This window comes from Convolutriloba macropyga, chromosome 13 (assembly GCF_964194025.1).
Source record: "Convolutriloba macropyga chromosome 13, txConMacr16.3, whole genome shotgun sequence".
NCBI lineage: Eukaryota > Metazoa > Xenacoelomorpha > Acoela > Convolutidae > Convolutriloba > Convolutriloba macropyga.
Genome location: NC_134480.1, coordinates 24,397,586 through 24,414,530, shown reverse-complemented (window position 1 = coordinate 24,414,530; position 16,945 = coordinate 24,397,586). Strand labels below are relative to the sequence as shown.

At 34.0% G+C, this 16,945-nt stretch overlaps 1 protein-coding gene across 1 annotated transcript in view; it reads right to left on the bottom strand.

The window, feature by feature from the left end:
- Positions 1-16,945, bottom strand: part of LOC142351670 (uncharacterized) — a 102,777-nt gene that overhangs the window by 21,991 nt on the left and 63,841 nt on the right. The window contains exons 3-5 of the mRNA XM_075403811.1: positions 10,421-10,700; positions 9,752-10,050; positions 4,229-4,500 (exon numbers count right to left, since the gene is read on the bottom strand). Of these exons, the coding sequence (XP_075259926.1) occupies positions 4,229-4,500; positions 9,752-10,050; positions 10,421-10,700 (851 nt within the window). The remainder of the gene's footprint in view (positions 1-4,228; positions 4,501-9,751; positions 10,051-10,420; positions 10,701-16,945) is intronic.

Genomic DNA, 16,945 nt, shown 5'->3' with positions numbered 1-16,945 from the left:
CATAAAATAATAATAATAGCCCACACACAAAAAAACACAAATGTGTTAACAATATGGACATACAGAACTTTAACAATGTTTTTTTTTCTATTTAACAAAAAATGTTGAAGCTAGTTTGACTTAAAAGCTAATTTCTATACCTAGCAGAACTTATTTCAAATAATTGTTGTGAACTACATACTACTAATTGATAACTGTAAAGTTGAACTGGCGGAAAAAGAACTAGACAAGATACTTCTAAAATAAGTGGAAAGGTTTACATTTCAAAATACTTCGCATTGCCGTTATCAGTGACATTTTTTCCGTTTTTCTTGTGAGAGGTCTTGACGAGCTCAGAAGGAGTCAACAATTAGAATGAATGAACATTTATTTCCTAGTTTTTCGATAAACCACACGCCAAAAATGTGGAAAGGTTCATCATGTCAACTTAATCAGGAGATACCATGGAATAACGCAACAGGTTTTTTTAAATTATCCAATTGGGCACAAGATTGCTGTGAGGCGTTTATGAAGCGTCATAAAAATACGCATTATTGTTTGAATATCGTGGTCCGATTGTGTTAAAATTTTACTTCGAAGAATTTGTAAGAAAAATCTAGAGTCAGTTGCAAAGGATTTAGCAACCACTGATGGATGTTCTTTGAGCATACTTGGTTCAGTTCGCAAATAATAACAAATTCAACCTCAACAAAATTTGTCTCGAGATTGTGTCAAGATCTTAAAATTATTCGGAGAAACGCCGAAGTCTTAGAAAAACTAACTGTTATTTGTAGCACTAAAATGCTGCAAGCGATATACATTTTTAATGAGTAATTATGCATTTCATGGCTGCATTTAAAGTTTTACAAAGTTCCGATATCCCACTCCTTTTTTATTGCAATGTTAGATAAAATTCAGAAATTCAGAAACTCAGAAGAACACAAAATAAATTTAGTCCCCGATACTCATATTATTCCAGTTCACCATCAAGGAGTAATTTACTGAGAACAGCTAGCTATAATTAACTGCAGACCACTTTATACTAAACTTTTGAGTATTCGGTATTTTTAGTGAAAGCTTTGATCTGAAAGATAAAAAGCGATTTCGCCGACTCTTGTTTCTGAGGACAGTTTGAAAGCCACCTGAGGTCATATCACTCTTCTACCTGAAATTCTAAATCGAAATTTTAATCATTTTTTGTGCGACTTCACAATATAGCAGTTTATATCAATAAGTTCGAAGTTATCAAAAAAATGTAAACTTTGGAACCATGTAAACCAATTTGATAAAAGTTATCCCGATTAGTTGTCAAAAATGGTTACCCTGTTTGTAACATAGCTATTATGGGTAAATTTCTAAAGAAATTCAATTACGGTACAGGGTGGTCGTTAATACAAACAAAATATAATTAATTTACAGTAAAGTAAAGACCAAAATACAATTAAACTGCACTTCTCTGCTTTCGAAAACTGATCAAAACTCAAATTTAGCGTTGATCATATATAAGCACAAAAAGGGCAAAGTTCTAAAAACCATTTTACAGCCAATTGTATATTGCCTCATTCAGCGCCACTAGTCAACGTAAAGGAGAACAACAAACAACAAAAGAAAAATTCACAGAAGTTTTGCGAAATTGTTTTAAGAGCCGTAAAAAGCATGAGCTGTTCTCTGAAAGCATAATATTTGATAATTGCATCTCATTGTAATTTAAATGGGATCACTATTTCCTTTACTTGCTATATGAAGATTACGTGTTTGTTTCTGTTCGCAAAAAAAAACAAAAAGAGCGAATTTTTGAAACAAATAAAAAATGCTAGAAACAAAAATCCACAGTTAGTTTACTAAAACACAGTGTTGAAACCATTAAAATCCACTAGTACAGCTTAGCATGAAACCTCAAAAACCTTTTTCTGAGAACCCACAGTGAAAAAGTCATAAAACATCGGTTAAAACAGAAAATAACTACAATCTGCTTTTGGTTCACAGAAAACAGTAGAGACCTGTTGTTGGTGAGATTGAGTACCAATTTGACAAAAGAAAAAAAAGGACCAAGTACAGAAACACATTTACGTTTTTGAAAACAAATTATATCAAATTAATTAAAAGCATCAGTTTTAAATGAATGTAATGATGGCCACTTGTTGAGTTCATCCATACCTCAAACAGAAACCATTGAGGCTTCTCATTATTCCGAGTGCTTTATATGACTACAAAAAGTTTCAAACCGAGGCAAAATCGGGAATAAAAACTCACAAGGAACATTTGTGGCTGTCAAAACTGTTAGCCATTTGCTGAAAACATTATAATTGTTCAAATTGGCGTGATCTCAATTGGAGCTGATTGTTTTTACATTAATGTAATATGCTGAAAAAAGCGCGCAAATTGCGAAAACTTTAGTGTAAACTTTCGTCTGCACTCTTCTTCGTATTCTTTTGAACAGTCTGTTTGTCCAAAGTTCCAAAAACTTCAAAAAATATTAATACAAACAAAAGCAGTGTTAAAACTTATATGAGTTGTCCTATATAGCAGTTGACTCCAAAAGGATATTTCATGACTTTGGAAATATTTATTTTCAAAAATTATCACAGAGTTTTTGAGCGTTGTCACATCTATTAAATAGCTTTCAGCAAACTTGCAGCATAGTTGCGTTAACGACAGGTCTTATCTACTTCCTATTCCAACATAAAAATCTCTCTTTAGAGGATTCATGTTTTTATTATTGGTTTGATACTACGTGCCTTACAATATCGAAAAACACAGTTTTTCTTCAATATCAACTTGTAATAATAAAACCACGAGAAACTTTCAGAAAAAAAGGAGCTGAACAGAACATTTTTTGTTCCACTAGGAAGAAGAGAAGACCTGTCAATAATGAATCTGAGCTACAATTTGACTGAAATAAGATATAAAAAACAAACAATATTAAGAATGTTCTAAGTTTTTAAATAAAATATAAAAAGAGATTCAAAACCATAAGAGTTTTTGAGCATCAAATAAATACATTAAACAGTTTCAAATTTACTTTTCAAGACAACGAGACCTCCCAACGACACAAAGTCGAGAGACTAAAATCGGAACAACCAATGCGCGCAAAATTCAGCAATTCATTAGAAAATTACGAAAAAATATTGCTAAGCTCTAAAATAACAATGAAGTATTCTATGATAACAGCATAGTCATCGGGCCTATATTGAATGTAAATGTCTCATAAACCTCTCATAAACCTTAAACATCTCATAAACCCAACTTACGGAAAGATGGTAAGAAACTGCGCAAAGATATTAAAAAGGACAGCGCTCACACGTAAAAGTCGTGGATGAGAATGGCTGTTTTTATCGTTGCGTGACAAATAAAAACGTCTAATTGTACCACCTGATAGTGTAATGCATAATTTGGCATAATTTGGCATATCTTAACACATCGTGTTAGAGTATACACTCTAGTAAGTAAGTTGTGATCATAAGATGGAGCTTGAAATTATAGCTCAATTTAAGAGAGATTAGTAAGACTCTCGCAATGTGGACCAGTTGGCTCAGTAGAGAGCACAGGATTGCAATCAATTAGGAGATTGTGAGGTCTCAACCCACATAGGTCCCAAACTTACTCTCACTCTAATGGTGTTGACTTAGAATCATAATAACGAGCAAAGAGTTGCTCTAATACATCGAAAAATGAATAACTATTGAATTAAATTAACCGGCAAAATTTTGTTCTCTTATAGGAACCGTAGATAAAAATAGCCCTCAAAGATTATGTCAGCAGTTATTAGGTCTGTACTTCCGGAGAAGGTGGACAAAATGGTCTAAAAAGCAAATTTGGTGTTATTTCTTAAAAAAAACTCAGAATTTTCAAACATACAAAGATTCTAGTCAAAAAGTGGGACAAAACGCTTCAGCATCACTCTTCTATCTTTCATTGTAAAACCCACTATCTTTAACAATTTTAACTTAATTTTGCAAAATTCATCAATTAGAGCAAATTTACAGAAAATGTGAACAAAACAACCGAAATCAGGAAAATTTTCACAAAACTTTAAACCTGAATGACTTCTCGGAAAAAAAACAAAATTCTTAAAAATCTTCTGATATTGATATTCTACACAGTAATGGCTTTCTAATGACATCACTCAAAAATCTCTACGATATATCGATCGACCAAAATTGATTGAGAAGAAAAACGGTTGAGCATATAGTTCCTCCTCCCCCACTAAGGTGTGGTCGGAGGGTAGGTAAAGTTGTATCTCTCTAACCTGGCCTTGGGAAATTGCCCTGTTGTATGTACTGCAGCACAGTGTATACATTGAATGGCACACAACACATGATATGGGACACCACTGTCATCACTAGCATTTGAGTTGTCCTCTGTCTACGCTTGATAGCCTGGTCCGGAACCCCACCTGCACCCCCTCCCCCTGCTCCACCACCTGCAGGGGAACTTCCGCTGCCGCCCCTGCCTCCAGACCTCCCCCGGACACCCCCTGGGTACGGTGGGCCCACTTGCGAAGAACCCACGCTGTCGTGTCTATATATCATAGAACGTTTATGACGTCATTCCATAAGTGGTTAAAACCAAAAAAGGAAAGCTGATGCACATTGATATGATTATGTACGAAAGAAGCCGATCACATGCTCTAGATGAACAATAATCTTCCCGGGCCGAGGAATGAGCGGAAAAAAAATGCAAGAAATTAGCGGAATTTGAGCGGACAGTTTAGCAAATTCCGCTCAAAGCCCTTACATTTTTTTGACCGGAATGAGCGGAATTTGAGCGGAAAAAAATGCAAGAAATGAGCGGAATTTGAGCGGAATAAAAAATGCAAGAAATGAGCGGAATTTGAGCGGAATCAAAAATGCAAGATATGAGCGGAATTTGAGCGGAATCATAATGTTCCAACTATTCTCATTGTCGAACTTTTTTTCTATACAAGCTAAACCAAAAAATGTTTTTCCACTACAACCCACACAAAAAGTGGGACTCCTACGTTGCTTTTCGTTAGCATTCGACAACTCTACCAAGTTACTGGTTCAATCTAGAAACATCAGTAGGGCTGAAGAGTGGAAAACTTTTAAATTAAATTTAACCGTAACTTTGCGAAACTAAATAAACAGCAGGAAATACTTCTATAAATGTTTGTTTTGTCCCCAATAATTTGTAGAGAGCCCTGTTTCGGAAACATGTACCTAAAATAAACTAATAAACTTTAGTTCGACTGGCAGGGTTTTGAAGCAGTGCTTATGTAGGAAAATGGAATTAGTTCGAACTAAAAGGAATATCAATCTGATTCTGAAAGACTTTAAAGAAATGGAAGCTAATGAGGACCATATGTCGTTACCGCTTCTGTATTTGTGAAAACCAATTTTCCAGAGGTCTATTTTTGCAGGAATACTAGTTTTCACTGCTCAATGTAAAATTTTTCAGATAACCACGCCTGAACTTGTTCAGGTGAAAATTTACCTGAAATACAGTTCAGGTGTTTTTCAGGTGGTTTTCAGGTGCTGTTACACCTGAAATTCACCTGAACTTCTAGTTACCTGAACTTGGTTCAAGTAAATTTACCTGAACTTTTTTTACATACTTTGTGTACATACTTTCCCTGTTTCTGGAATTTCAATGTTTCCGCTCGTTTGGTCATGTCAAATTCCGCTCATTTCCTGCATTTTTTATTCCGATCAAATTCCTCTCATTTCTTGCATTTTTTTCCGCTCAAATTCCGCTCATTCCTTGCATTTTTTGTTCCGCTCAAATTCCGCTCATTTCTTGCATTTTTTTTTATCGATTCCGCTCATTCCGGTCAAATTCCTCTCATTCCGGTCATCTCTTGCATTTTTTGAGCGGAATTTGAGCGGACTCCTCGACTTGGGTTTGCATTGCAACTTTTTTTCCCGAATGTTTGATGAGCCACCAAATGGGCGTTTGATTTTACAATTAGTTGCGAGATTTGTGAGATTGCAGTTCAGAAACTGATCAGAAATGTTTTTAGAATTCAAATCTGATCTAAATTGTAATATTTATGTACACTCTCCCGGCAGATTATTGTCTTCTGCATCTTGCTTGTACATAAGCTGAGAAAACTGAAATATTAAGTAGACAGTTACAGAAATGGCCATAGCAAAGTACGAACAAGATTTTGAAGAAAAAAGAAAAAAATCACAAAACAGCACAAAATTCATAAATTTCGAAGTTTCCAGAAATTTATTATGACTGCAGATTTCATCTACCCCGTGCTACCTCAATAAGATACACGTGAGCCCGATATTTTACAATACAATTAGGGATTATGATTGCAACAGCCATGCGTAATTAGTCTTTGCGTGACTTGATATGAGAATATCACCATCTAAAATAAGATTAACTTAACCGCCTGAGTATGCTAAAAGAAACATGTACTGACAGCACCTTGTGTAATTGCAATCGAACTAGTCAATGAAAAGATCTATTGGAAACAAATGGGCGTTAAGACATTGAGTATATTTACGTATTAAGTAAAATTTTAACAAGGTCCAAAATAATCCCTTAGTTCGTTGTACAAATAGTTCGTTGTCCAATATTCCAATTCAAAAATCCAAAAACAATTTAGCTTGGTTAACAATGTTAACTTGTAACTGTCTTCATGCAGCGTTTTATTGATTCCATTTTAAGAACAAGCAAAGGCTGAATTTTTGGTTACATTAGATATCCCGTTTTTTTTAGCATTTCATTTACTTTTTGTCATTTTTTTCCAATCTTGATTTTTTGTTCTAGATCTTTTAAATGAGTCTAGTTTTCTTAGAGTCGGGCCCTATTTGTTGTCGTTTTTTCCGCTTTTTTGCGCAAGGACAAGATGTTAGAAAATCCTTTAATCCAATTTTACTTTTGCACAATTGAACCCAAAGTTCATTCACGCAGTGCAACTATTTTTTCTCAGAAAAATAGAAACATCGTGAAAAAGAGTGAAGTTTGACCTTCGCATCTATAATCCCCTTTGCTGCCAGATTTTAATTTCTTATGTTAAACTGACTTAGAAAGGTAGGAGGAAGTACATCTAAATGAACCAATTCTTTAGTTGGATGTCTTATAAAAAATCTTGTTCAATCGGACATTTCTGATCAGATTAAATCATTATTATCACTTGCAACACAATTTAAAAGTGGAAAAGCAGTATATTTGTGATTTTTGCTCCGACTTTATTGAGGGAGGAACTATAAGTTCAACTGGATTTTATGTTCAGTCAATTTTCACCGATCGATGTTTTCATTGTACAGAGTTGTGAGTGGAATCATTAGAAAACTTGTCAAACGTAAAAAATTAAATATAAAAGATATTGCTAAATATCTCTTTTTCTGCGCAGTTACGTAGGTTTAAAGTTTTGTGAACGTTACTTTCATTTCTGTTGTTCGTAATATTTCGTAATTTTGCTGAAAATCTGCTCGATTTTGCTTAAAAAATTTGAAAAATTTGACAACAATAGTCTTATTGATTTGAGGAAACAATTCTTGTGGCTATAATTTTGGCTTTTATTTTGAACACTCAGCATTTCAAAAAATGGTCCTAATTTGCTTCTTAAGCCTACTTTGTCCAAATTGATAGATCATGCACTCATGAAAACTGCTGAAAAAATATTCGTCTGCAATGGGGGCTACTTTCAGCTCCTGAAAAATGCATTTGCCAGAATATCCACTACGCAATTATTGGGAACTATGAAGAATTTTATGAGCGCGCTCGCTGCGATAGAAAGGCCAATTTGAATTTCATGTAGGATTTTTGCTATGAAAATACTCGGACTGTACTTTTGCTCCTTCCTTATTACAATTTTTTGAACGTTTTTCTTAGCACAATTCAGACAATTACAAACAAATTTGTTTCTATTTAGAGATTCAATTAGTAAGAGGTCCCACTAATCTTCGAATTAGGCCAAAAATTTAAATAATTTTTTTCTGAGTAAAACCAGACAGTGGTTTGCAAAATTTTAGTAAACTCTTGGATTTGCCATCATTTGTTATTTTTTTCTGTAGCTTTATGACCAACTCTCTTTAGACAAAGGGTTTGATATCCGATATCTATGAGCTATTAAAGAAACAATTCAAAGTTTTCAGTTCAAAAAACAATGGTTACTGAACCATATAACTCAATATTTATCCAAACATTCATCATTTGTTTTGAAATTGTGACATTTTTTGTCCAAACAGATAGTCCGGCAATAATTCAAACATTTTTGGTGGTAATGGAAGCACATCCATTGCAAGACTTGCTTCGGTCTACTTGTGGAATTAACAAATTTTCTTTTTGTAATGGTCTGGTTCTATTTAAAAAATATTTGCATTTTTAGGTCAATTATAGACCAAAACGATCTCATATCATTGCTCAATTTTCACAGATCAAATTTACCTGCAGGTGGAGGCTAATAAATATATATTAAAATTCCAGAGAGAAACTTATGCCTTTTGTCTTTAACAATTAAATTGTGTCAGAACCTTTGCCAAATTTTGATTACTGCCTGTGTTCGTTTATTTTTTGTTGTCATTTGACTAAACCAAAAGATGACAGGTCCAATTGGCAGTTACCAGTTGATCTATTTATTATTTTTTAGTCGAAAAATTATGGTTGTTCTGAAAGGTTATGGTTTATACCAGTTTTCAAAAAATTATTTTTTTTTTAGTTTTGGAACAGTTCATATTTTCATAACTTCATTCCAATATTTGAGGTTCTATAATGGTAGTTTTTCGAAATATCAAATCGATGAAAATTTATATGTCGGGTCACTTGTCACAATAATAGCGTTGAGAAAAAGTGCAAATGACTATATTTAAGGGTTTTGGTGAAGAGACTGTGATTTTCGATACCGTTTTCTCCTAAAATTTATTAACTTTTCAATTTTTGCCTGTATTTGCTCTTTTTTTAGTCCACTGACATTCTGTATTATGGAAGATTTTAACATCTTCCTGTGAAGGTGTAAATGAAACCGTTCAAAGATTTCAGTTGATAGCTAATGATTTTCATGACTTTGAATTTAATTGTTTTCTTAAACGTTTTTTCTTAACTTTGCACATTTTTTGTCCACCTGTTAATTATTCTCAAAAAAGACAAAACCCGTATGATTTCTGATGAAATTCAACTCCAATGTGTTTCGTTTTGTTTTCATCAGATGCTAATTTGGCTTTGTTATCAAGTTTTTTAAATAAAAAATTACGCGAGTTTTGCTCGTAATTAATGTCTGTTGCTTTTATTTGATTTTGTTGTTTATCTTGTCTCTTATTCCACTTAATGGCAGGTATCGAGGTTCTCTCAATACGCATTATTTAAATTGTTTAGTGGTTTAAGCATAAAGCGGTACGCCGGTTGTTTTTTTTTTAACAATAATCGATTATTTTTAACAATAATCGAAGAATTCTCTATCTCTTCCTCATTTGGTAGAAAATTGCGGTTGAGCGGGTTCGGAACATTATGTGCCAACACGCATAACCAAGCTTCTTTAATTCTTATAGGTTTAGTTTTTTGATTTAATGTCTCGAACGCATTTTTACCACTAAGTAGGATGCATTAAGTAGGATCTGGCACGTAATCTATCCAAGCAAATGCCTTTTTGAAACAAAATCAGTGATCATCGGTTTGGTTTGTCAAAGTTCAAGTGCATCAGATCCCTGCTGATGAGCGGATTCAATTCTTTCAAGACTTTGGCAAAATGGCACAAAACTTAACATATTATTGCAAGAAAAAAAATTTCTTGCAGATAAAATGGATCAACAATGCATTCTCTTGCATCATTTTGAATTCCGCGATCAATAGTGGTTCTTACCGGCCATTAATACTAGGTACCACCAGCATTGACACTTCGATATCATTGTCTTGAACTCTGGCGCCCTCTTGAGCTTTGAACTCTTTGTTGTAGTTTGTCACTTTCTTCCGTTTCCCAGAACTGCACTCAGAATCAGATGATGCTGCACTTTGGAACCCGTTTGGAACCTCCAGATAACCTCCATTGGTGGTTTTTGTTGTTTTGTTTGATAGTTTGATTGTTGGACTGGCTCCATTTTCATTAAAGTTGTTCTGTTTCTGGCTTGAGGTGTTCTTCTCTTTCCGATTTTCCGTCTTTTCCTGAATAAAAAGCTAGTTTTTGTTGTTCTTCAATTGTTTTCGAGTTATCTGCAATCACAAGCCAGCAAAAAATTACCCGAAATGTGTGAAACTACGTAAACTAAGATAGAAACAATAAATAGTTGATAGTTGAGTTGGGGTTCAGAGATTGTTCATGATAGCAATTCCGTATTCATAAATAAACTTGAGTTGGACATTAATATACCTATGGCACCAGTTGAAGAATCTTCTCTGTGAAGCCTTGTGGTAAAATAGAACAGGAGCTTAAGGATCGAAAACGGGGGGGGGGACACAATTGGAAGAAACCTTTAAAATTAATTGATACAAGAAAGCTACAAAACTTTGGTTTGCTAATTTGTAAGATTCTCACCTGTAATTGTTTGTGTGTTTTGACACTGCGTCGTAACTTGACACAAATGACGCCGTAGAACAGAATTAATCCCGCAATCGGCAGATCCACAAACAACACTGACGTCACCAGACTTGACAGTTGAGCACTCAAACCGACCAGAGCAATCTCGCACCACTGGACGCCGTCCACCAGAACCAGACCAGATCCGAACACTGTCACCAGGCCGTATACAATCAGCACAATCCAAACAGTCGTGATTGAGATCCAAAGACGTCGACGTGTGATCAAAGTTACCAATCTAAAGCATACAATCAATATAAATGATACTAACATTGGACGAATTGCATTCAATCGACAGGCAAGCGGTTGGTTTTGTTATTCGCTAGGTTGTGTTTTGGACGCTTATACGCCTGAGGTGAGGTGGTGGAGAAATGTGTGGTTTATAAATCAAAGACAATCGAAAAGAGGCTTTGCATTGAGCAACATGGTTTTCGACAAAACAGTAGCCCAATTGACCATACTGTGATAATTTATATTAATCTTTAGATGAGAATTCGTCCCCGATGATTGTTTACTTGGATATAGCTAAAAAAAATTTCACACGATTAATTTCAATATTGATCGTAAAAGATTGCTTGTTTTGGGTTCAATGAATCATTTCAAGTTTGTTGCTTCCTACATGGTCGACAGCAGAGAGTCGAAATCCTACTGTCTCACGAATCCCAAGTGGGGAACCTCTGGGTTAAATTTTTGCTTTGTTTATGTTCTCCGTGTATGTAAATGACCTAATTGAACAATTTATTGATAAAGCATTCCTATATTCAGCATTCTTTGTTTCCCATTCTGTAACGGCTGCTTTCCCACAATTGATCAGGAAAGCTTAACACCGACCAAATTGTTTAGGTGGCTGCAAATCTGTCTGAATTTTATGTTTCCGCTGTTCGCTTTTGTCACTGCATACCCGCTATAATCTTACCGCTGCATTACAAATTCAGATTGACAATTCGGGAATCTTAGTTTTTTCAATAAAAAAATGGACTGGGTTTACTACAGATCAAACAATCCGGGATCTCTTAATGTATACCAGTTCACTCCGATATCTGGAAAAAATCGAAGAAAAAATATATGTCACAGACGCTATGCAAAAAAAAATTCAACTTCAACTTAAGTTGCGTTTATAACTTCGTACTCAGAACCCCAAAAACCAAAAGTTGTTTTGCAAGAGTTGAATTCCACCTCAATAGAGTTGTGGATAGAGGACACAGTAACAAACAACTTACTAATCACGAAATCTGCTTCAATCAAATTTTATGTCAATTTAATAGGACAAAGTTTTTGAGTTTTGACTAACTTTTTGAAAATTTCTTAAGCTCCATTTATACCCTGATCATCCCGCTTTGCATGTAAATTTTGAGATGTTAGTTGGTTGAAAATGACGGCAGCGAAATGTCAGTTTTTTTCTTTTAAAACAGCGGTCAAAAAAATTTCCAACAATGACAATTACCCGCCAAATATTCCAAATCCACGTCAGGGATTCACCGCAGAAATAACTAAAAAAAATTCAAATGTATGTGTACGAAATCGTATTTCTAAAAAGGCGCTGCACTTATTTCTTTAAAAAATATGGAGATTTTGGTTTAGCTCGGCCTGGACACATTCAAAAAGACATATGATTGATGGACAGCGTTTTTTTAAAGGACATTGCTACCAAAAACAAAAAAAAACAAATTATTTTAAGGTTAAACTGGACTTGGAATTGTCGGCTCAATAATGAAAAAAATGAAATTGAACCAACTACGAAGAGTATTTGGCAGATGATTCACCGCATCACAAAAAAAACCGCCAACTGCACATTGCTGATAACACATATATTCTCTGTGGTCTTTCATGCGTCAAATGTCTGCAACCCAAAACATCAATCTCTTCAACGCCTGGAACGGTTACTAAGTTCGTGTTCAAAATCGATAAATTGCCTTTCAAATTTTGGCGAAAAGAATACGTTGAATTTTCATTCGCAAACGCCTATTGCCAGTCAGGTATAATCTAATGTTTAACAATACTTTTGTTCAACAAAAATCTATTGGGTTTAACTTCTATGAATGTATAAGACTATTGGTCAATAACTTCTGATTGCGCAAATACCAGATTAAGCAAAAAAAATGTTTAAGAAAATTGGTCAAATTTTTGGAAACATTCTTAAGATAATTAATTTAACAGGTAAGCCGTACTCAAAATTTTGTTGTCTCATTTAAAGAGTCTTCCTAATTATTCAACATACAAAATTCGTGTCAGTTTTGAAGAGAAAAAAAATTTATTAAAAGCTCAAGCAATGAAAGGACTGAAGCACAAAAATACCACTCAAAAGGGGAGTTTTTCGAGAAACTTTGATTATTGAATTTTGATTTTCCCGTAAATCTGGCAACCACCAAGCTGGTTGTAACTCTGCTTGCTTGATTTCGTTTTCTTTATTATTACTTACATTGTACATATATATATATATATATATATATATATAAATATTTGTTTATATATATATATATATATATATATATATATATATGTATTTATATATATATATATATATATTTAAATTTATATATATATATATATATATATATATATATAGATGGACATATAGTTCGAGGTTTTCTGTTTGTAGCTTCATCTTAGTTGATGCAGATTTAATTTTTTTACATTAGTACTCTTTTTTACCTTACAAGTGAATCACTTTGTAATGGCACGTGTTCTGTAGTTGGAGGGGGAGGGATGGGTGCATAAAAAACGGGCAAAGGCGGCACAAACGTAAAAGATCCATATATACTTTCAATCTTATTTGAAGTGAATTTTAGCTTTGGTATATATATATATATATATATACATATATATATACATACATATATATATATATATATATATATATATATATATATATTTATATATATATATATATATATATTTGTGTATATTTATATATATTTATATATATATATATATATATATGCGCGCGTGTGTATGTGTGGGTGTGTTTGTGTTTATATGTGTAAAGTGTTGGTCATTTTTAAAAAAAATATTTGTCCTTTCAAAATGTTCTTTTTCTGTTCAAAAGATTCAAAAAAATTCAACTGTAGAGAATGCTAAGAGTCTCTCAAGAACATATTGTCCCAGTATTTTGCCTGTTTAACAAGTTTACCAAGAAAAGAAGTCACGCAGAGGGCGGTAAAACAAAAATTGGACAAAATACGAGAGGCCTAATATAATAGCTACAAATTCCGTTTGAGAGTAATAAAGAATGAAATCAGTGATTTCCCTACATGGCAAATTTTGATACAACGAATATAAAACAACAATAAAACATCGATGGAAAAATATCATATTTTTCTCTTGAATGCCAATCACTTTTCGATTATTAATTTTAACTAACTTGTTTCGTAAAAAACGGCCGCTAAGTTTGAGTGCTTAGAAGATATTGTTCCTAATTAATGAATAGAATTATCTTTTGAACTCTCAAATGTGGCTCTATAAAACTCCTAGGCTTAATTGCCGACCGAGGTCAAGTAAATCGAGGCCGTTCCAGACTGAAATTGCCTATGTTCAGTCAGACTTTTGTGCCTTCACAAGATGTTTGTGAGTTCTGCAATGTTTCTTGACAAGCTAATTTTGAACGCACGACGCCACTCGTGTGTTCATCTTCGGTCTTGGCTTTATTGATTTTGCTTGCAAAGCTGGATTAATTGAGCAAGGTTCTCTTCAGCTAAGTTTTCGTGATTAATCTTTCGATGTTTTAGTAAGTCCTCAAAATTACAAATTCCCTAAGCAAACTTAAACACATATTGCTCGAACTTGGAAAAACTTGGTAAGGCTGTAATACGGCGCCACACCATATAAGTCTTAAATGAGTAATATACTAAAATCGTGTTAAATTTTCGAAGGCCCGTAGAGCCGTACTGTGATTTCTTCTTGAAAAACAATGATATTGCAAGATGGCGAACAATCTGAGGTTTTTCTTGCCAAGAATCAAATCATGACCTTGACAAGATGATTCAAGCTTCTTTTCAGCGGGTGTCAAAATTGAAATTTAGTCGCAGGCAGTATCAACTGATGTCTAATCACATAACAGGGCAATGACGTCATATTGATTGTTAAAAACCAATCAAATAGACCACCGAAAAAGGGTGGATCCTCACTAGCTAATCTGCTTCGTAAAAGCTTTCAGAGCTAACATTTTTGAATTACGTCAGAATTTAGTTTGTTTTCTTTCCATTAGAATCATGGCATTTAAAACAAGATTCAAAACACAAGATAAAATGAGCACGCGCCAAGGCAATTTATCTGAACTGGAAAGATATGAAAAATTGAAAAACACTGATAAATTTGGCGTCTTCATTAAGTAGTAACTATCTTGAACACAAGCATGTTTATATACTTGACAAGGAAACATTTCAAAAATATAGTACTATACAATATGCTCGTATATCATATAATATGCACAAAAAATTGATTAGAGCTCTAAAACTCAAAAAACATTTGGCGAGCCTTTGATTCGATTTTGTAAAATCTTCATTAGAAAACTTTTATACATAAAACTCAATGTTTACTATATCGGGTTTTTGGTAGTAGAAACTGTCTCAAAAGATAATCATAGATTTCAACTTAATCCTACAGTTTAAAAATTTATTGAACAGAAGGGTACCAGTACCGAACTCCTACTTTACATCAGTGCTAGGCAAGTCTAAATGCATGTCATGTCGAGTTTCAGTACTGGGCAAGTGTTGAAACAAGTCGTACAAGTCTGACAAGTGTTGGTCAAGACTTGGGTAACACTTGCAAGTTGATTCCCAAGTCAAAACTTTTCAAAAAATTTCGAGTGAAAGTTTCCAATTCCGAAAAATTTTGCAACAATCAGCACAATCCAAACAGTCGTGATTGAGATCCAAAGACGTCGACGTGTGATCAAAGTTACCAATCTAAAGCATACAATAGAAATGACTAACATCGGGCGAATTGCATTCAATTGACAGACAAGCGGTTGTTTTTTTTTTATTCTCTAGGTTGTGTTTTGGACGCTTTTACGTCTGAGGTGAGGTGGTGGGGAAAGGTGTGGGGTATATATCGAAGACAATCAAAAAGAAGCTCTGCACTGAGCAACATGATTTTCTGAGCAACATGGTTTTCCAAACAGTAGCCCAATTGACCATACTGTGATAATTTATATTAATCTTTAGATGAGAATTCGTCCCCGATGATTGTTTACTTGGATATAGCTAAAAACAATTTCACACGATTAATTTCAATATTGATCGTAAAAGATTGCTTGTTTTGGGTTCAATGAATCATTTCAAGTTTGTTGCTTCCTACATGGTCGACAGCAGAGAGTCGAAATCCTACTGTCTCACGAATCCCAAGTGGGGAACCTCTGGGTTAAATTTTTGCTTTGTTTATGTTCTCCGTGTATGTAAATGACCTAATTGAACAATTTATTGATAAAGCATTCCTATATTCAGCATTCTTTGTTTCCCATTCTGTAACGGCTGCTTTCCCACAATTGATCAGGAAAGCTTAACACCGACCAAATTGTTTAGGTGGCTGCAAATCTGTCTGAATTTTATGTTTTCGCTGTTCGCTTTTGTCACTGCATACCCGCTATAATCTTACCGCTGCATTACAAATTCAGATTGACAATTCGGGAATCTTAGTTTTTTCAATAAAAATTTGGACTGGGGTTTACTACAGATCACACAATCCGGGATCTCTTAATGTATACCAGTTCACTCCGATATCTAAAAGAATCGAAGAAAAAATATATGTCATAGACGCTATGCAAAAAATATTTCAACTTCAACCTAAGTTGCGTTTATAACTTCGTACTCAGAACCCCAAAGACCAAAAATTGTTTTGCAAGAGTTGAATTCCACCTCAATAGAGTTGTGGACAGAGGAATCAGTAACAAACAATTTACTACTCACGAAATCTGCTTCAATCCAATTTTATGTCAATTTAATAGGACAAAGTTTTTGAGTTTTGACTAACTTTTTGAAAATTTATCAAGCTCCATTTATACCCTGATCATCACGCTTTGCATGTAAGTTTTGAGCTGTTAGTTGGTTGAAAATGACGGCAGCGAAATGTCAGTTTTTTCTTTTAAAACAGCGGTCAAAAAAATTTCCAACAACGACAATTACCCGCCAAATATTCCAAATCCACGTCAGGGATTCACCGCAGAAATAACTAAAAAAAATTTCAAATGTATGTGTACGAAATCGTATTTCTAAAAAGGCTTTGCACTTATTTCTTTAAAAAATATGGAGATTTTGGTTTAGCTCAGCCTGGACACATTCAAAAAGACATATGATTGACGGACAGCGTTTTTTTTAAAGGACATTGCTACCAAAAACAAAAAAAACAAATTAATTTTAACGTTAAACTGGACTTGGAATTGTCGGCTCAACAGTGAAAAAAATGAAATTGAACCAACTACGAAGAGTATTTGGCAGATGATTCACCGCACCACATAAAAAAAACCGCCAATTGCACATTGGTGATAAC